General features: G+C 38.0%; 1 protein-coding gene across 1 annotated transcript in view; it reads left to right on the top strand.

The window, feature by feature from the left end:
- Nucleotides 1–21,259, top strand: part of LOC121499941 — a 226,941-nt gene that overhangs the window by 199,651 nt on the left and 6,031 nt on the right. Inside the window, exon 11 of the mRNA XM_041771213.1 lies at nt 9,589–9,795. Coding sequence (XP_041627147.1) covers nt 9,589–9,795 — 207 coding nt within the window. The remainder of the gene's footprint in view (nt 1–9,588; nt 9,796–21,259) is intronic.

Raw genomic sequence — 21,259 nt, forward strand, 5'->3', positions numbered from 1 at the left:
GGGACATGTCCAGCATTAGTCATCTATCGTCATCACTTACAGACATGATTTATTCCTCCTCAAATCTTTTAGAATTCCTAGTATCTCACAGGGCATTTAATAATTGTAAATGAGAGTTATTTACATATGTGTCTCACTTCCCATACTAAATTATGAGTTTCATGGAGCCCAATATAATGTGATTTAACTTGTCTATCTCACCTGTATATCTGGCTGAATGAGTGACTCAAAAATGTCCATGAATAATGAAAAAAGACCTAGTTGTTGTTGTTTAAGATTTATTTATTTATTTATTTATTTATTTATTTATTTATTTATTTTAGAGAGAGAGAGCACATGTGAGTGGGCATAGGGGAAGAGAAGAAAGAGAGACAACAGACTCCTTGCTGTGCAGGGAGCTGGACGCAGTGCTTCACCCTAGGACCTGAGCAGAAACCAAGAGTCGGCCACTTACTCAACTGAGGCACTCAGGCATGGTACCCCTAAAAGGGACCTAGTTTTAAAGCCCAAAGGACACATTCTGATTTCTTTTATGGTTGTGAAAAACAACCAGAAATCATTCCCTGGTCCTATAAGAGGAAGGTATTAAACTAAATACACCCCCTTTTTTCCCCATTAAACAACTATCATTCCAATCAAAATATTTCTTTACTTGTTGGGCTGTTAATAAGGCAATTAATTACCATATAATGCATTGTAGCTTTGGAGTAAAGGTTTATATGCGTGCAAAGGGGTATTATTCCAGGAGAGTTATGACAGAGGCAATCTTTGGCTTGTGGGTGGAGTAGGCGGATGATGTGATAAGATAGCAGCTGAACAAACTTCACTAAATTAGGAAATAAGGAGTTACAACTTGCATTGCGGGAAGTTGGTGGAGAGTTCACCTCACTGATACTTCTGAAGGCGTGGCCTTACTGTTTTTTTTAAAATGACATGAAAGAGCGGTTGTTTTGCATATTCATTTTGGAGTTGGCAAAAATGAATCCATTTCAGTGGCTTCAAAGATAGGCATGCGAAAAAAAAAAACGAATATAAAAACAGGGTGCCAAAAAAATAAAAATAAAAAATAAAAACAGGTGCCTTCAGTACCGAGTCCATTCAATACTGAGTCAAATCACTGAATTCATTTATGTATTCGTTCAACAAATATATATTTAGTGCCTCTTATGTGGGCCAGGCCCTATTCTCTTTTCTCACGAAACTTACATTTGTGTCCAGGAAGACAGACAATAAACAAGTAAATCTATAATATGGCTGCTAGTAACAGTTTTAGCAAGTGTTATGATGAAAATAAGGCATAGGGTATGGCTGACGGAGGAAGTGTTATTTCATGTGGGGGGCGGTCAGAAGAGATGCACCGATAAGGTGACATTTGGGTAGCATTTTAAAGGAATGGAGTAAGCTAGTAGGTGTCTGGGGAAGATTCACGCAATAGCCATTGCAAAAGCTCATGTAGGAGCATGCTCAGTGTTTGGTAAGTTCATCCTTGCTGCTGCCAAATCTCCCTCCTAGATCTTCAGCCAATTTATACAACCTAACTAAGGTTTAGAGAAAAAAAAAGAAGAATTGGTTAGGGTATAAATAAATTATAATATATGTAGTTTTGTTCATTTTAGTTGATGCAAAAATATTTGGGGACTACATTTTCGGAGTCTATTATCCCGAATATAAAATAAAACAGTCACACATAAACACATCTACATATACATAGAGACAACTTCTCCCTGCATCTTTTGCATGTCTCATTGTTTGGTATTTTTTGACTGGTAGAGAACATTAAACTGAAGGTATGGGATAAGAACCAAGTATTAGTCACCAGTATGGTGGTGGCCACCCTTTTAGATGAATAATTTCCTGATAGAGAGCTCAGGGCACATCAAAGCAAATGTAGAGGTGCTGGCTGAATAAATATTTTAAAAAGAAGGAACAACTAATCTTCCTACTTGTAGATACCTGAAACTCATTTTATCAATGACTTAGTGGCTTAGTTGGATTGATGGGTTTGAGTAAACTCTAGCCGTAGCCAGGTCTATGGATCACAAGGCAAGCCTGCGATCCAGAAAGGAAAAAAAAAAAACAAAAAACAAAAAACAAAAAACAAAAAACCCAAAACACTGTAGTCCGATTTTTCTTCTTCTGATAATCGGACTAAAGCTGGCTGCCTTAATTAAGTCAGTTCAATTATTTGTCTTCAGTTGCTTGGGACCAGATACTAAAATATTAGATCACAGACAATTTCATGTTGTGTTTTCTTTTTTTTTTTTTTTTCTTTCTGGAATTCAGGGGAAGAAAGGCTTCTTTTAAATTTGAAGATTTGCGTATATAGTGCAATTCTTTGGCCTTGGTTTAGGTATTTTATGCAATCTGACTGTAAAATTAAACATTTTTTTTTCCTGTGTCTCTAGAGAGTGAAGCCTATGAATGGAAAATACTGCTAGCCATGTTATTATGATTGCTTTCCATTTAAACAAATGCATTTGCCACCTGTGGGATTTATCTCCAAAAGCAGTGGGCGACTGGAGCAAATTTTTGTTTTTTTCCTTCCCTTTCTCCCTTCCGTCATCTTTTGAATCTCTTCTCTCTTCCTGATCTCAGATTTGTAGCAGAATGTTTTCACCTTATAGTCCTCTCTTCCTGTCGGTAGCCAGTGCTTCCCAAGCACGGTGTAAAGGCAGAAGAAGTGTGTGTGTCGGGAGGGGCAGAGGTGGAGTTGCTCTATGCTTGTGCTCTCTCTGAAACAAATCTGTAGCTGTTCACATAGAGTTGTATTGGTGCTATTATTAATATTTACATGCATATGCCCAAGCAGAAGCCTTGGGAATACTGCTAACACCTGTGTCTTTCTACTTGCATGAAATAACCTGTAACTTTTTCTTTCATTTATTTCTATTCCCAAAAGCTTTGAAAAAGCGACATATAACCAGAAATTCTTTGTGGTTTTCTAGTGTGTTTCTTAAGAATTTTGCAGTAGTGCTATGAAAAGCACGTATTTCTGCTGACAGATGCAAGATGTAAATCCTAGGGGTTACTAAAATTAGAGACAGTCATAATAAGGGAACTTACTATACAGTGAGTATGCAAGCACATATAGATATACATTAGCTTTCCCAAACTGCGTAATTTCTATCTAAATTAAGCACAGGTAATTTTGTTTAGAAGTATGGCTTTCTGGCAATGCGACATAGTTTATTGCCTTTCTCCAAATTGATTCGAATTTACTTAAGTGCTTGTTCCATACTCCTAATGGTTATGTTAAAGAAAGAAACAACAAAGGGATAATCATCTTACTTACCTAATTTATTTGTAGGTAATCTTCTATTAATTTTTTTTTTGCTGTTTTGTTTCAAAGCGACACGAAAAATGAAGAAATGTGCAAAATTGCTGATATATGTATAGTCTGCATGGAAATAAGAATGTCTTGATGAAAATTGAAAACATTATCAAATATGTGGGATATGCTTTCAAAACTTCTCATATTATCTCAGGTTTTAGTGTTTAAATCAAGGTCATAAGTTAGATTCTCCTGTGAGCCAAGTATGTCTTTGTCCAAAAAGTGGAAATTACGGATGAATCAAGGAAGACTATCCATTTTTCTGTTTGGAAAACCAAACCAACTCCTGCTATGTCTGCTATGTCTTTTTTTTTTTTTTTTTTTTTTTTTGCACATCCTGTGAATAGGAGTTATCATCTTTTACTAGATCCAAATCTTTGCCATTTTTTTAATTTACACTGAAATAGATGATATTGTAGAACTAAAGACATGCTTAATCATACCTTTGCATTCATTGATTCGAAGGGAAGGCATTGCTTTCTTTTTTTTTTTTATTTTTTTTTAATTTTTTTTATTTTATTATTTTTTTTTGTTTGTTTTTTTTTAAGGCATTGCTTTCTAAGACAAAATAAAGCACTCTTGGGTGAGACATCCATTTTACTGAGACCCAGGTTTTTGATGACACGTTCTCTCCCAAAGAAATGATGGATAAAAATCACCGTCATCGAGGCACAACTTTTTTGGAGTTCTAAGCTTTAAATACACGAGGGACCAAGTGGATCATCCAGTATGACCTAATTTCCTGACCCCCGTTCCCTCTTGCTGACTTTCCACACTTGTAAATAGAGTGCAAATTCCAGTGAGGAAAGAAAAGAAATCCACCCAAGAGCTGGCCTGTTAAAAATGTATCTATGCAGTAAATCTGTGTACCACTGTGTAATTATAATAACATAAACAAATCCACTATAAGGACATTCACATCAGACCTAATTTCATGCCGAACTATTATAATGCAATTAACAGCCTCATAGTCCTGTTTTAATTAAGCTCTGTTGTGAAATATGCAGCATTTGAACCTGTTCCGGCCTGTTTCGTCTACCATTGAATTACTGCCCTTAACTTGTTTTTCTACCAAACGATGAACTTCACTTAAGGATTAGTGTTTGCGGGTCTGGCGTGCTGTGGGCTCTTCCTAAGCTTTTGTGACTCCAGATTGAGCTCCTCAGCTGTGTCCTATATGTGTAGTCTCTTGACTCACTTGTCTCCATAGATGTGTTAACCCGCTCTGGGCATTCCTGGAAAGGAAGGGACAGAGTTGATGGGTTTAATGAGAGATTTCAGATGGCCGGAGAGTTCACTTGTGGAACTACCTTTGGATTCCGTAGGGCACAGTAGCTGTCTTCCGGCCTATCGTTTTGCACAAGTACTGAGTGAACTCCAATTTTCCATAGGTATCATTCAGACTGCCAAATAGTTTAACCATTCCTCACTAGGAAATTGAAAACAAAAGCATCCCGAGAAAATGCAGTTTATAGAAAAAATCATATCCTGCTTCCCCCCCTTGTATCCCTCACCTACCCTAGGCGAGGATGTCTAGGTTGTCTGGTATTTGCCTTAACAGATCTTTCCCTCCCTCTATTTGAATTGTCTTCCTGGCCTGAAATAAAATCAAATGAGAACTACTGCATGTGAACAGTTATCAATGATCACAGGTCAGTTTGCCGAGAAGCTTATTACTCAACAGCGCGTTTTAAAGAAATAGAGCTAATAGTCAAGGAAGCACAGTTGCTGAGAATCACGTTCACCCACATAGATTGTTCAGACATGAGCCAAAGGACCGAAGAAAAATCAAATGGTGATTTCCCCATCACTCCTCACCTCTGTGCCCACCCTCTGATCTGCCTTTCTTCAGATTTAGTTCCTGTTATAAAAGCCATGTTCTTCTTCTTTTTCTTTTCTTTTTCTTTCTTTTCTTTTTTTTTTTTTTTTTTACCTTGCCCTACTTTCTTAACCCTAGGGAGGATTTTAAGAAGGTTTCAAAGCTAAGCATCCCCAATTGCTTCAGGCTGTCTTCAGTTGTAAGTCAGAATATAAAGCAATTACCCGTAGGGTAGGATGTGTTCATGGCCAATGGGAGAATGTTCGATATATCAGCGGGTAACCGAAAATATTCTCTTCTGCGTGAACATCTGGCTCAGATTCTTAACCATTTCTAGTGAGGTTTCATGGGTTTCTCTGTCTCACTTCTGCTGTGCTCTGCCTTCTTTTCTAGGAGGAGGTGTGTACCCATAAAGCAAAAGAATAGGGTTTAACTCGATCCGCATGCCCTGTTGTTGATAGATATCCCCTTATCCTATCTGAAGACCTGCTAGCTAGAAATCCTGAAAACTATGCCAGTTGCTTTTGTATCACAGCTTTATAGCCCAAAAGAGGGGAGAAAAAACATACTCCGGTATCTTTTCCAGTTAATCATCAATTCAAAGAACCTTGAGAAACTTCCGTGGGCTCTCCGTAGACTCACTGCCTGCAGTAATTTGGACACTGCCTCTGTTCCCGACTTTTAAGACAACTCCACGACATCCCTTTTGAGTCAAGAAGGGTGTTTACAAAGTTCCCACCCTGACCGAAGATAGGAAGAAAAATCTTCTCTTGGCTTCTTCCATATGAGTGCTTCACCGAAGGGAAAGCACAGCATCCAGAATCATGCTCAGACACATCCCCATTCTGCAGCCACACACTAGCGTGCAAAGGTGATCGTGTACTATGTGATCAAGCATTTTACCCACAGTGTAATCAGAAGTGCCTGGGCTGTAGAGTCAGACCAACCTGGGTTCAGATATCAGAGCTGCCTCATTATTGTTGGGGTGTCAGGAAGCTACTAGGTTATACACCTCTTTTCCCCACCTGAGCTATTTGAGAAAATTAAGGAAACACAGGAACTGGACCAAAGGCAATAAAAATGCCAGCCTCATTACTGATAAAGCTGTTTGGAAGATCTGGCTCTAGATCAGCTGCCAAGTGGGCTTGTTAATTCATCACCCCACTAGGGAGGAGAGTCGACACAGACGGAGCTGGAATGCAAGGTCATGCTCAGAAGAGGCTGCTCTTGCTAAAACCAGACTATGGATGGGCAGGGACTATGGGTGCCTTCTTGAGGCAGCTTGGATGTAACAGAACAAGGAGACAAGGGCAAAGGGGTGACTTTGATCTCTTGTTCCAAATTCACCAGCGAGGACATCACATTGTGGAGAGGAGCCAGGAGCATAGGGCTCCCTGAGGTGAAGGGATAAGGATTATCATCTCTTAGAAAATACCATCACGTACCTTAAGTTGCTTAAAATTTCGGAGCTTCAGTTTCCTTGTCTATAAAACTGGAATAATATACCAACCTGGCACACTTGCAACGTTAAGTTAAAACATACATATAAACGTGTGTGTGTGTGTGTGTGTGTGTGTGTGTGTGTGTGAGCGTGTTAACTGCCACTAAGGATTGCGAACTTCCTTTCGAGTCTACTTCTCCCTTTCTCCCTAGACACTTAGATCAAAGGTGTCTCTAGGCAAAGGCGGGTTATGTTGTCTTCCCTAGGGTGAGAGATAGTTAAAAAGGAGAAGAAGAGGGAAGTGCATATCAAAGTGACTAAAGATTATTTTAAAAATCTACTCTGCACGTTGCTACTGCCCAAATCTTCGATATCACTTACCTTTTGAAGTGCGTCCACTTCCAAAGTAGGGGTTGCTGCTTTTCAGACAAGTGTGCGCATCTTCGCGGACCTTTCAACAGACCTGCGGCGTCTAGGGGGGCAACACAGGTGTTGTTAGGTGTGTGTTCGAGTGCATTTCCAAGGCGGAGAGGCTCTCGTCTATCGGGGCTCCAATCTAACTGCCTTTTCAACACTACTTCCTGAGACGAGCAGAGACTGTCTGGTTCTCCGGGATATGGCATGCTTGTTCCCATCTCATTTATTTTATTCTGCTTTTTCTGAAGCTTAATCTTTGACATCCAGAGGCTGGAAAACATCAGTGAATGGGCTGCCTTTAAAGAAGAGAAGGAGAGACATATGTAATACCCGGCCTGGAGCTGTGTGCACACAGTGGAGAGCAACGAGGCCTCTGTTCTGATCCCTCGCAGACTTTCTGAGGGGTCCGAAGAGCAGCCTGTCCTCATTCATCTCCTGATTTTACCTGGGGATGTGTGGTGTTGCTTAACATCCTCAGCAGGCTACTATGCAGATTAAGGATTAATTATATAAGTTGATTTATATTTGCTGAGCTGCTATCACAGTCGTGCCCCAGTTTAGTGACTTTCTCCTTGAGATATATGTTCAATGAACTGTTGTCGCTCCCCAAACCTGCACTGCCTGCTTGCTCACCGTAGTGCATTTCAGGGGCATCACTGGCCAGCGGGGTCTCATGCTTGTCCACCTTTGAGGTGCCTTTTTCACTCACAGCTCAGATCTACCTGGTGACCAAACTCTGATGAGTCCATATCAGGAAAAGAAATCATGCACTCTGACTCCATCCAACTGCCGCTGCCCAAGCACCAGGCCTCATCATCTCTTTCAGGTCAGATGAGCTCCAATCTCTCATCCTTCTGGTCTACCCTCCCTCCAGGGCGCTTTCAGCTCTATTACTCTATAATACAAATCAAGGCTCTTCTGCTCAAACCTTCCTGCCCCCCCCCCACCCCACAAATGATCAAAATATCTTAACACAGCATGCAGCAGCTTTGCAGTTCTGGATGGTGTTTCCAGCCTCGCGTCCCGGCCCTCACACCCCTTGCTACAATCCAGTCCCCTGGAGCATTCATCGGCCTCTGACCCAGGTGCACTTCTGCAAAGCAGTGCCATTAGGACTGTGACTCCTTTGCCAAAAACATCTTTAGTGCTTTTCATCCCTCCTGAAATCCTGGGGAGGTCTTGGGGACCCAACTCACACCTCATGTCCTCAGGAAGTTTCCTTCTGTGTCCTCATCTCAGAGTAGAGTATTCAGTTAAATGTCTGCTTACTGTGAATTCCTGCTAGGGTGTTAGTTCCCAAAGCATGTTTAGATTTTCTCAGGAACCGAAAATAGAATGGATCCTCAGTAAACTTCTGTTTTTAATTATAACAGACCTTGATCTTTTCTCTCGTTCAAACTGTTTCAAGACATTTACCACTTCTGTACCTGTTCATCCAGATTTCAATCTTGCCTTTTTTTTTTTCTTTTCAAAGAAAAACATCACTAGCTGGAATCTTGGGAGTTTATTGTCAATTATAGATTTGGGGTAAATAGTAATTGGCCAGAACTTTCTTTCATATTGTTAAATCTTTCCATATTTCTGAGGGTTTAACGCATTTGTAAATCATCTTAGGAGAAGTTAACTTTGGAGCACATGTTTGATCTGGACTTTCTGCAACAACAGATAAATGTTTCATGCCTCAGAAACAGCCAGTGAGGAAAGAAATCCATTGACTACTTTCCTCTATCTGCTTCTGAAACTACTGGCATCTGCAGATATGGAAATTGGAAATTGTAGAAAGCATCTCTATAGCTCAGTGGTTGTAGGAAATGATAACAAAGATATCTGGAGACCAGAAGGTTTATCAGCCACAAACAAGTTTTAGAGCGGTTTAGTCTAATCTTCATCACTAATATTTTAAACAAGCAATAAAGGTGTTTTTTCCGTTTATTCATATTTCATTTAATATTAATGAAGGCCTCACATGGGTACATTGTATCAGAATATGGAATTGTTACCTGAGAAATCCTACCAGAAATAAAGTCCAGTAAGTATAAAAGTAGGAGTTGTTATAAAGGAAAAATAGTAGATAAATGTACGAAATATGCAAAAGTCCTGCCCTGTGAACTACAGCAAATGTATCTTTAATTTATCTCATCCACTGTTTTTGATGATGCCAGTGACTTAGCACTTAGCACAGTGAGAACAAGGAAAACGAGCAGGGATTTCTTTTGGATGAAAAAGCACAAACACCCATTCATAGCACCATCCATAAGCATTTTTTTTTTTAATCAACATTGTCATTGTCACATCCTGCTTGATCTTCCTACTTTGGGTTAATATGGGAGCCAATTACAGCTTCATCTGTGTAGAATTAACTTTATGGAGCACACACTGGGGATTTGTCTATCTTCACTATTTAGATATATGTCATAAAAATATGCATGGAATGGAGTACAGGCATTGCAGATGGCAGAGACTTTCAGATTTATTGTAAAATCATTTAAAATTGGTTATGCTCTTGCCAGAAGTTAATTAATTTTTTTTCTCTTCTTTTCTGGGGCTGGGGGGGCTTGGGGGGGCTCTGTGTCTCACTAGGTGGCAGTGTGCGATTATATCTGGGAAAACCATGGCGTCAAGTCCAGAATCTCCAGCTGTGACCTCCAACAGCAAAATAAAATTTCTGTGTCTGCGCTTGGTCCAGGAGATGTTACTTCTCATGTGTCTATATGTACCGTTTATCCCAGTGGGTTCCAAGAGCTATACCGCCATTTTCTCCGACTCCCCAGTGGTGCCATTGTTGAGGTATGTGCATCTGAACATATTTTATTTTATTATTATTATTATTTTTTGAACATATTCTAATGCAAGTGCTGTGTATGTTGTAGTGCATGAGTGTATGTGTGTGTGTGTTTATACTTGATTTCAAAGGCTTCAAAATATGACTTTGTAAGCATATTGTATAATTAATGCCTCTAATACCATAATAGACTTGAAGATATATTTGAGTGTTTTCCTAAAGAAATATATGTGCTGCCGAAGTGAGCACTCCTAAAGAAATAAAGGTGTTATGTAAGAAGTAAATTGTTTCTGCAGATAGCTTTGTGGCAGGGAGACAGGAAACAAATCAAGTGAAATGATTCAGGATTCAGCCTATGAGAACTTTAACTCAGTTAACATTTGTAAACATCAGCAGATTGATGAAGAATTCTCTAAATCCACGGACACACTTCCATGCCTCAGGAAAGCTTGCAGTCCCTTGCTCAAATGATCTCACACAAAATGAACAAGATGGTAGCATTTAATACTTTTTCCATAAGAAAAATCTTTTTTTTTAAAGATTTTATTTATTTATCCATAAGAGACACACACACACACACACAGAGAGAGAGAGAGAGAGAGAGGAAGAGACACAGGCTGAGGGAGAAGCAGGCTCCATGCAGAGAGCCTGACATGGGACTTGATCCTGGGTCTCCAGGATCAGGCCCTGGGCTGAAGGCCGAGCTAAACCACTGAGCCACCCGGGCTGCCCTCCCTAAGAAAAATCTTAAAAAATAAAGTCCCCATCCTTAAATCTTTAAAAATGTTAAAGGCGTGCTTAGCAAAGATCTTGAGGCCATGCTTTCTCTGAAAAGGCCGGAGTCTTTAGGTGAGCTGAGTTTAGTTTAAAATAGGGATCTCTCATGTTACACCATATTCTTCAAACCCAAATATCATGGCCCGTTGAAACCTGAGGCTCAGTCCTATTTGCCTCAGTGCTGTTGAATTCTAAAGTCTGAACGAATGTTATTTCCCATTAGATGGTAGAAATAAAGGGTGGGGTAGGAGGAAAATCTAGATATATTTCATTACTGCTCCCCTGGTGATGTTGGCATGACCACATCACAGGGGCACAATATTAATTTGTAAGAATTTGCAGGATATTTCACCCTTTCCGTATGGACTTTTGCCATTGTGTTTTCTGCTAGAAAGTTGATGAAAGTCTGTCCTCATAAATGAGGACATAGTCTGTCCTATTCCTTTGAATAGAACCTTGAGGAAATTTCCAATGGCTTAGAGATCAGTGTTGCAAATAGGGAGCTTCTCCTCTCTACCATCCCTACCCACACAGCATTTGGGTACTTGAGCGACTCACAGAGATGCTCTCCTGGGAAAATCCCAGATGTGCCAAACAGATTCTCCAGTACTTCACCTCCGGGATCCCTTATTGAGTGGTGAAATGATGGAATTGTGTATATTGCAGCAGAGCAGCAGATGGAGGAGATTCTGATTGTATCTGTTGGAATTCCTTGAGAATTCGGGTCAAGGGTTGCTATAAGTACTTTGGCATATGCTCCCTTTTTGGACTTCAGAGACATTTGCTTTAGAAATCTCGAGAGAAAAACTGTCACGGCTGAATTGTTGTTGTTTTTGTTGGTTTGTTTTTCGGTTTTGTTGTTGTTGTTGTTTTTGTTTGCACAGGCACCTGTGCTTAATTATGTGCATATACCATGCACTGAAAGACCTGAAGAAGCCAGAACACCAGGGGTGTGCTTCTGCTACAAAACATCTGGTGGCAGCTTGCCAGCCTTGAGACCTGAGTGGGAAGCCCTGACATGAGGTGGCCTGTTCCCAGGCACAGAGCAATCCTCAGGGCCCTCTGATTCACTCACCTCTGCATTTACCCCAGAACCTTGCCTTACTCCCTTCCCACTCCTCTCTGCCGACATTCTTATCTGTAAAACTGGGTTATGAAGACTTAGACTGCCTGCCTTATAGAGATTTTGGGCAGATTAATGGGATCATGTTGGCAAAGTACTTTTAGCTCTTTTTATAAAAGAAGGTGCAATAAAGATGACAAAGCATTATGGATCATGCAACGTTAAATTCATTCAACTCGCACAACTTTTTTTTTTTTCCTCCCCAGGTACTAATAGTAACATTAGACTAAAAAATAAAACCACTCTGGGAGTCTTGAATGGTGAGGGAATTGGGCTCAAGGGGCCATCTGACTCTCTGCCTGTGTTTTCACCACTACTGCATTATGTGGTGGTAATGATATGGTGATGGAAGTACACGTCAGCACTTCTGAAACTGTGTGCAACAGAGATTCTAGCAAATACTAAACCAGCTTTCCCTTTTTTGCAGATCCCAGCAAATGTTTACACGAGGTCCTGCTTTCATGTGGGACTGCATCTAGACACTACCCACTTATTGCTTCATGTTTTACATTCCCTGCTTTTGGTCCATGAAATCTACTGAGAGCCATTTCAAACAGACTTATCCCCTTACACCATCTCTACCACGTATCACCAATACCAGATTTTATTTAGCCCCCCGAAACATATTACCAGTATGAAATTTAGTCTCCTAAAGGGCAGGAACTGTAAAATAGTACAAATTCTTAGAGCAACTTGAAGATTAGACAAATTTTCTTTCTAGCTACTCAACAGTCATCCTGGTCTCCTTTCTCTCTCTCTCCTGACCCTTACCAGGGACTTCCAGGTGTATTATTGGCCTTTAGAGCTATAAAACCTGAACCTGGGGGGTGTTTGAGACTGGTTTTTTGTAACTTCGGTGAGAAATGAAGTTAGTGCATTTCTTCCCCAAAGATGTATGCATTGAAAAGAAATTTCAAATATCAACACTCGGGTACATTATGTTTTTTTGGATTAATGAAAAATCTATTTGATTTTTTAAATTGTGGTTTATAAGTAGTTACCTACTTGGAAGTTAACTTCTACCCTGGAGCTCCCTATGGCTGTGCTAAGTGCATTATTGATGCTCTAGGAAATCTATTAAATTGCATTGACTTTATGGATGCCAACTTGTTCTACATGGTAATTCGGCACCATGACATCCTTTTGATTACGATGGAGATTTCTTTCCAATTAATATTGTGCCACTGTTAAGTGATTTCATGCCAACATGGCCAGGGAAGCAGACATGGAATGTATCACATTATGTGAATTGAGGGAACTTATACTTTGGATATTACTTAGACCCTCTTAGAGATACCTGTGAGATCCGAGGCACATTTTGAGTTGATAGTTTGACAGGAGAAGAAACAGGTAATTTTGTCTGAGCCTAATTTATTTACATAATAGCCATGGCAAAAAATAAAATAAAATAAAATAAAAATGGATGAAGTTTTGCTTCAGCCTTATAACCTGAACACTATTCTCAAAGGTTTTATTGTGTTTTTTAAATAGGATATCCAGTTATCTAAATTCCTTTTGCATTTAATACAGCTCTCACCTGTGACAAGAGTGATCTTGAAGCCTCTCTTTAACCTGATATGAAATATAGGTCACATATTAACCTTTTTTTTTTTTTGGTCTTGATAAAGCCCTAGCAATGTGGGTTTGAACAAATTATCTTCAAGATTTTATTTCTATGGAAAGCCATGTTTTTGAACAGAATGAGTTCTATTCTAAAGAGGTCAGATTTCATGAGTCTGAAATAGAAGTTATATTACAAAGGATCTTTCCTATGGATTTGTGTTCATCGTTTTCTTTTTCCATCCAGACCTGTCACCCTTAATGACATGGCTCTTACTGCATCCTACATATTTTGCTTTAACAAGTAAGGTCCCCTCTGCACTTGTCGAGGTCATCATTGGTCTGTCTTGTGGTGAGCACTTCTCTGTAATTCTGTTTTATGTTAGCCCCTCCGAGCTCCATGATTCCATAGACTTTTGGAGAGCAGTGCCTCATCTCTGCTCCACAGGTAGGATATCTTGCGTGTGCGTGTGTGTGTGTGTGTGTGAGTGTGTGTTTGAACAGAGTTACTTTAAAGTTTTAGTGCTACAAAACCTAGAAACCCAGGCAAGACTAGAGCAGATTCATCAAGTCACAAATAAGCTTCCCGATCCCAGGGTATCCATCGCAATTAAGAAAGTCCTTGGAGCATTGGTTGGGGTGGAATGGGAAAAGGGTTTTTTGTCATTAGAGGCAGTGTCGCCTGGTGGTCTGAGCGGAGATGTGGGAGTCAGGAACTCAGCGATCTCAGAGGCTCTGTGAGACCCAGCTGAGCGGCTCCAGGCAAGTGTCTGGGCCTCAGGAGGACAGGCTCACCTACTTTGAATCTCTCCTCTGAAGAGCTCCTTACCCAGGGCCAGAAGATACACAGCAGGAAGCCTGATTCCTCGTCTGCAAAATGAGAATATTAATACTTGCCTAAATAACATATTAACCAATTAGTGATTGTTAAGTGCTCTGCTGATAGAAAGCAGCAGGAGAAGAAAGGCAAAAAATAAAAATGGGAACACAATTTTGTTATTAGATGGGTTTTACTCAGCTCTGGGCTTTTCTTCCACTCACTGAATTTAATGACCATATAGTGCAAAGAGCAGGTCTTGAGAGACTCAGCCTCACCTTTATTGGGCTCAATGAGAAGACAGCAGGTGAAGCTGACTGTGCCCTGCAAATCCACAGATGCTTGGAATAAGCAGGATGGGGGAAACCACATTTGGTTCATGAATCAGTGAGTTGCAGGGGAACATCAAACAAATAACTGAGACTTCAATCTTAACTCTTCTATCTTAGTACATTTCAGGAAAAACTACTGAATTTCAGAATCCCCCCATTTACCTACTACAGTGACCAATCGTCAGTATAGTGTGTGAGAGAGAAATGTGCACACTAATGTGGAAGAAAAATCAATAGGAAAATATAGGAAATTGGGGCCCCTGAAATGTATTCATTAAACATATAAATTGTTGGTGATAGCTTTCATTTTCTGGGGTGGGAGGGATTTCTACCATCCAAGTTTTTCTTTTGTTGAAAACCATTACATATGGGAAGGAAAAAACATTTGTTTTTTTTTTTTTTATTGTGTAGATTCACTTAAGATATTAAAACTAATTTGCTCATGCAAATGGGAGAAAGTCATGTTTTCATTCCTTAAATTTGGACCACTTTACATTTTTTGCACAACACCTATATAGAAAGATGCAGTGAGTCCTTTGGACACATCTGCTTATGTGCAATATTGAAAATACACATTAAAGTGAAATAGTAATAGCAACAGTTATGGCTTTGCATAAAATATTGTTAAAAATGTCAGTCTGCCAATGCCCTTTATTTCTAGTTTTCAAATTCAAATTTAACAGTCTCCACTTTGTTTAATTTAAAAAAAAATAGAGTCCTAATACTATTTTGCCTTTTTTTCCCCCACTAAGAATGGTTGGCTATTTTAGTAAACTGTAAAGGGTCATGATTCTGTTGTATCTAAAACTTAGACCCCATTATAAGAAACATTAAAAAGGAACCAGAATATAAGAGCAAAGAGGAATTCAACAGTCAGACTAGTATTAGAATATAATGTCACTTACAAGACATTTTCCTGTCCTATTACCATAAAAAGTCTTACATAGGCATATTTGCTAATCTTTTAAATATATGTATATATATGAATCATATTATTTGAAAAATTATGTGACAAAATTATTATTCCCATATGTATGTGTCAAAATAAGTGATTTTATTTGTCCATAATAATTAGGTCAGTATAATTTGCTATGAGACAGTTTGCTTTTCACAAAACTAAGCTAGACAATTCTCACCTCAGGCTAAATTTATCATTTATATATATTGTGTATAATATATATAATTGGCATATATAATATGTATATTATCGGTAACCTGTAAGAGAGAAAAATAGCAACTTTCTCATGATTTTTAGATAAATACAGCAGATTTCAGACACATTCTCAGGAAATGTAGCTGTTCAATAATAAGGTCAAGACATTAACTTTTAGTGACTAAATTAATGTTAGTGTAACTGGGTTTGGTTTCCGTAGAAAATCATGAAGAACTGTTTGATTCTATTTATTGTGTACTGAGATATGACATTTAGAAACATTTTAGAGATTCTGCAGGTCTTTTCTGAAGTAACCACTATTACCTTAACTTCTAAAATATTATTTCTCCCTGCATCTTATTTATATTAGTAATTTGAGACAGTCATTCATTAATAATTTCTGGTTTTTATAGATCTCATACTTTTTATTTGTGTATAAAGAAAAAGAGTTATAAGATGCATACTTTGATATACTTACATGCAAAATTATTTTCAGCATCTTAGATTTCCTTTGAATCTTCAATTAGAATTTATGAAAGTTAAAGAAAAGAATTATTGTATTATTATATTCATACATCTATTAGAAATAATACATATATCTGACATTTTGGAAAAAATATTATCCAGGATTCAAAGTCATAGGAAATGTTTTAAAACATATATTAAGTATAAAGAAGCCATGTTAAAAATAAGCCTTGACAACTAAACTTATTGGTTAAATGTTTAACATAAACATTAGAGAGGGAAATAATTACATTTTTATTGCACAGTTGATAAAGATTGATTTTATCTTTCATAAAAATATGTTCACTTTTACTTCCGAATATTTTTGTCCACTATTCAATTGGATTTTAGCAACCATATCTTGAAAGATTAAATGTGAAGTGTGAAAAATGTGAAAAAAAATTATGCGTCTCTTTATTTATTAATCTGAAGTTACTATATATTGGGAAAAATTTTGAGCTTTTGCACTGAAAATACATTTTAAACCCATGCAAACAAAATCAGTGCTTGAGAGAAGCATTTTCAGAATATGCCATACTACCAATCAGTGATTTTTATCTTGACTCCAATTGATAAGGCTAATACTAATTTCCCAAAAAGTCCAAGATAATTCACTCCTGAAAAAAAATAAAACCTCGATAAAAAGTCAACATAATTATTTTTCCTTATATCTATATTTAGAAAAGTCATGAAAATATTTTGATGCATTTTGTAGTTGTATCCATATTAACTTAAGAACTATCTGGAGATGCACTGATTTTTTATTTCTAAGAATGCATGGATATAGAAGTATTATGGTTTCTTCTGTTTAGCGTATGGGGGAGATTTTTTTGTAATTCCATGAAACAATTGTTTGATAGTAATATTCAAAAACAATGTTAAAAAAACAGTTCATAGTGTCAGTTACATTTACATATTTGTATCCAATAAATTATTTTTAACCCCACATTTTCTAAACACTGATATAAAATCATATAAGCTTATTTTATGTGCAAAATCGCATATAGTATGCTGAATGACACTTGAAATAGTAACAGTAGCTTATTTTCTGAAGCAATTTTGACACTAATGCTAAATTACAACTTGGAAACATCTAGCATTTTTACCTTTATGAGAAAAGGCTTTTTACATATTTAACATAATTCCAGGGAAAATAAACTGGAATTATGTATAAAGGTATGTACACTGTAACCAAAGGGCATTTATATTCCCCTGTAGAATACTTACAATGATTTTATTGCCATTTTGTGTCATTTTCTAAAGGATATAAAATACAGCCAGTAAACAAACTAGACTTTAGATTTAAGGTGACACCTGCTCCTTCAGAAGCAATATTCAGATATTTAATCCTAAGAACATTGCATATTTTACAACCAAGTAAAGTACACTTTTGCAAAACTGAAAGGACCATGTGCTTTGGCTTATAATTTTCACAGCTGTGATGATCAGCGGGGTCACCACTACCAGCGCCCCATCACCACTAAATCTCAGAGAATAAATCCCATTGTCAGCCTTTATTTAACTGCTGGAGGAAATTCACATCAACACTCTACTTCTTCAAAATGCAAAACGCCCTTTCTGTAAAACAATGTTGATTCAATCTATTACTTACACAGAGTGTTGTATTATTTCTGGTTCTATTTTTGAAGCCTACAGTTGTAATAGAATTTTAATAGACTCTTTATCCCTAGTCCAGATTGCTATACTTCAGGTGTAGCAATCTGAATTCCATTGAGAAAAAAATTCTATTTCATTACAGAACTATAATGGGTTTAACTAAGCCTCCAAATCCTGCTGTGTTGCTGCGGTCAGTGAATTAGTGCTATGCATACATGAATCCTGTGGTAAGGGGCAAATTAAATCAAAATCCACCTGGAATGTTGTGTCCAGTTTATTATTATATCTTCTTACTATATATATATAATGGGCTCTCAGGTGCGTTTTTTTGGCAGCTGGATATGACCCATTCTACCAGGTAAATGGTCAATAAACTTGACTTTATTTTCCCAGTTAGACACCTGAAGAGCTATCTACCCTTATTAGGAGACAATTCACTATCTCTTTCTTAAGGCCTGTTTTATCCATATGATTTCTAAGAAATTCAGGGACCTTTTGATACCACAGAGGGCCAGGCATGTTTCAAACACAAGACAGAAGGAACTCACATGTGCTATTGTCTGCACAGCCATGGGCATCACCAGCTCCATGGAGCCTGAAAGATCCTTGTCCACCTCTGCAGAAATCCTCTGCCAGTTATGCTGCTTGGCAATGGCACTCAAATATCCCATGCTTGAACTCTACGCATTCACCTCATACATTTCTAACGCTAGGGGGTGGGGCCCTTGAGTGGTTAGTCAAGTCCTTAATGGCTTCAACCTCAGCCACATGATTTGCTGGAACTCGTTTTCATCCCAAAAAGTTGATTGTGAGAGTTTTTGCTCATGTTGTTTTGTTGTTTTTTATGAAGATGTTGAATATGGAATTCCTTACTCGGCCTTTTTTCATTGATGTTTTGAATTATCTTTTTTTTTTTTAAGACTTTATTTATTCATTTATGAGAGACACACAAAGAGAGAGGCAGACACATAGGCAGAGGGAGAAGCAGGCTCCATGCAGGGAGCCTGATGTAGGACTTGATCCAGGAACTCCGGGATCATGCCCTGAACAGAAGACAAAGGCCCAACCACTGAACCACCCAGGCATCCCTCTGTATTATCTTTTAAAGCTAGATTCTGATAGTGGAATTACTAGGCCAAAGAATATGGCAATTTAAAAAGATAGACATTTATGTGTATATTTGCTATATATTTATGCATGTGTTATATATGTGTGTGGACAAGTGAATATATATGGATATATGTGTCCCATTTGCCCTCCAGAAAAGATGAACAAATAAGTAGCCACATCTGTAGTGAATGAAAAGTTTGCCCAACACTAGCACATGAGTATTACAGTTCAGGATCACTTTCTGCCTCCGAAAAATGCTACACGACTAAGTAGTTCTTTTGTTTATTTTCAAAACGTGGCAAAGTCCCATATAAGTTTGCATGAGATTATACTTGTTTGTAATCTATTTTCTAGCAACATTTCTTCCCAGTAATCGATGAAACTCATAAAGTAAGTGGGATTATATTATCAGTTTATTGTTCTCGCACAAACATTTGAGATAAATGACTACATAGATTGATAGAAATTAAAAATATTCTAAGATCATTTTTTAATAAGGATTTTATTTATTTATCAGAGAGAGAGAGAGAGCGCATGGGGAAGGGTAGAAGAAGTGTAAGGGGACAAGCAGGCTCCCTGCTCAGCAGGCAGTCCAATGCAGGGCTTGATCCCAAGACCCTGAGATCATGACCTAAACCCAAGGCAGATGCCTAACTGACTAAGCCACTCAGGTGCCTCTAAGATTATTTTTTATAGTCACATTGCAGTAATTGGAAAGAGACGTGTCCTATATACAACGGTTAACTCGGAAGTGACAACAAACACATTTCTGTAGCAATAGATTTAAGGTTAGTTATTTTCTTATTCCCCTTTTCCCAACACTCTCAGGCCAAAACATATTTGTTAATTTGAGATTATGTATATATATATATATATATATATATATATATAAATAAATGTCCTGGATATATATCTCCAAATCATTTTAAAGAGGTAAATTTGGATACTTCATGGTGACAGCTTTGATGAGTACAAAGAGGATTCTTAAAATTATAGGACCACATGAGAAGGACCAGTGTGAGCCAGAAGGCTACCTGCTACTGGTCAATGGCTCTGCTGGTGAGCAGCAGGAGAGAGAGATTATTCTTGGTAATTGGTCCAAATAATAACTGGAGGAGTTCCTCAAATCTCCAGCCAACAAAATCTCTCCTACATGCGTGTCCCTTCTTACCCACACACTCTGAACTCTTTGAGAAATTCTTATGAATGGAGACACGCTACTGAATAAGAAGTCCCAAAAATTCATTTCTTAGAAGACAAAGTGATGATTGAGGTTGTTTCTCCGAATCTAATTCTCAGCCACAAAGAAAAGATTGTAAATGATGAGAAACTTAAGAGAACTTGACCTTGTGGTTCTGTTATTCCTAATGCTGGTAGGGGCTGAATGACTTCCAATTTGACATTAGGAATGTGCATTTCAAAAGTTCTGAGGACAACTGGCACGATCCACCATTTGAAGATCTAAAAGGGAAGATATCTCAAGAGACATGGACTGGATGAAGCTCTTAAATGGTGATTCTTACTGCATTTTTAGATAGTCTTGCGAAGAAAGAAAGTGCGGCATTAAATAGGTGCTGTTGTGGCACGAACATTACCCAGGAAATTCAGGTTTTTAAAGATCATATGCAGAAAAAGTGGAAAGAAAGAGGTATAATAAGGAATAAATATAACAGATGGTTAAGAAGAGTGACAAAGAAGCAAATAATGGAAAAGAATCACAAAATTTTAGATATCAATGGGGGAAGTGGACTCGAAGAAGGTCTGCAAAAGAGAGTCCACAAGACAGGAAAAATCAAGGTGTCCAAAGATACTTATTTTTCTTAACTCATGTAGTTGTATATGTCGAACATCTATTTCTGCTGAATCACAAAAGATATTTGTTGACGCAAATAATTGGGAATTACAGTAGATAGTCTAATGGAATGGCTGAATTTGAGAGTTCAAAGGATGTTATCAAATCTCTCTCTTCTCTCTCCCATATTTTCATCTGTTTTGGCTGCATTCTTGATACTGTCTTTTGCATATGGTAACATATAGCTCAAGGGTTTTATCCCATCTGTACCCATTTATTTGTCCATTTCTGGAAAAAGGCTTTCTGATTGGCTTGCTATATGATTTATAGCCCCATTAGGAGATGGAAGAGTAATTCTAGAAAGAAAAAATGGCTTCTGAAACCAGAAGAGGAGTTTGTCAAATAAGCAGATGTCCTCTTTGCTATCCATAGAAATGCATTCATTTAGGCAATGTAGATGTAGCTGTGGCTCCCTGCCTTTCTAACCAAGATAGCCTTCAGTTAAAGAGGTCATAAGTTCTAGGGAAAACAGTCATTCAGCAGAATGCCTGGAAATGCTAGATACCTTCAAGATGTGGGAGAGACATATGAAGTCAGTGAAATTGAGGATTATTATAAACAACCCAGGAATAAACCCAAACTGTGTGTGACAAGTGAAACAGGATGTTGGCATGGTTGCTAGTT

This window comes from Vulpes lagopus, chromosome 10 (genome assembly GCF_018345385.1).
Source record: "Vulpes lagopus strain Blue_001 chromosome 10, ASM1834538v1, whole genome shotgun sequence".
NCBI classification, from domain to species: domain Eukaryota; kingdom Metazoa; phylum Chordata; class Mammalia; order Carnivora; family Canidae; genus Vulpes; species Vulpes lagopus.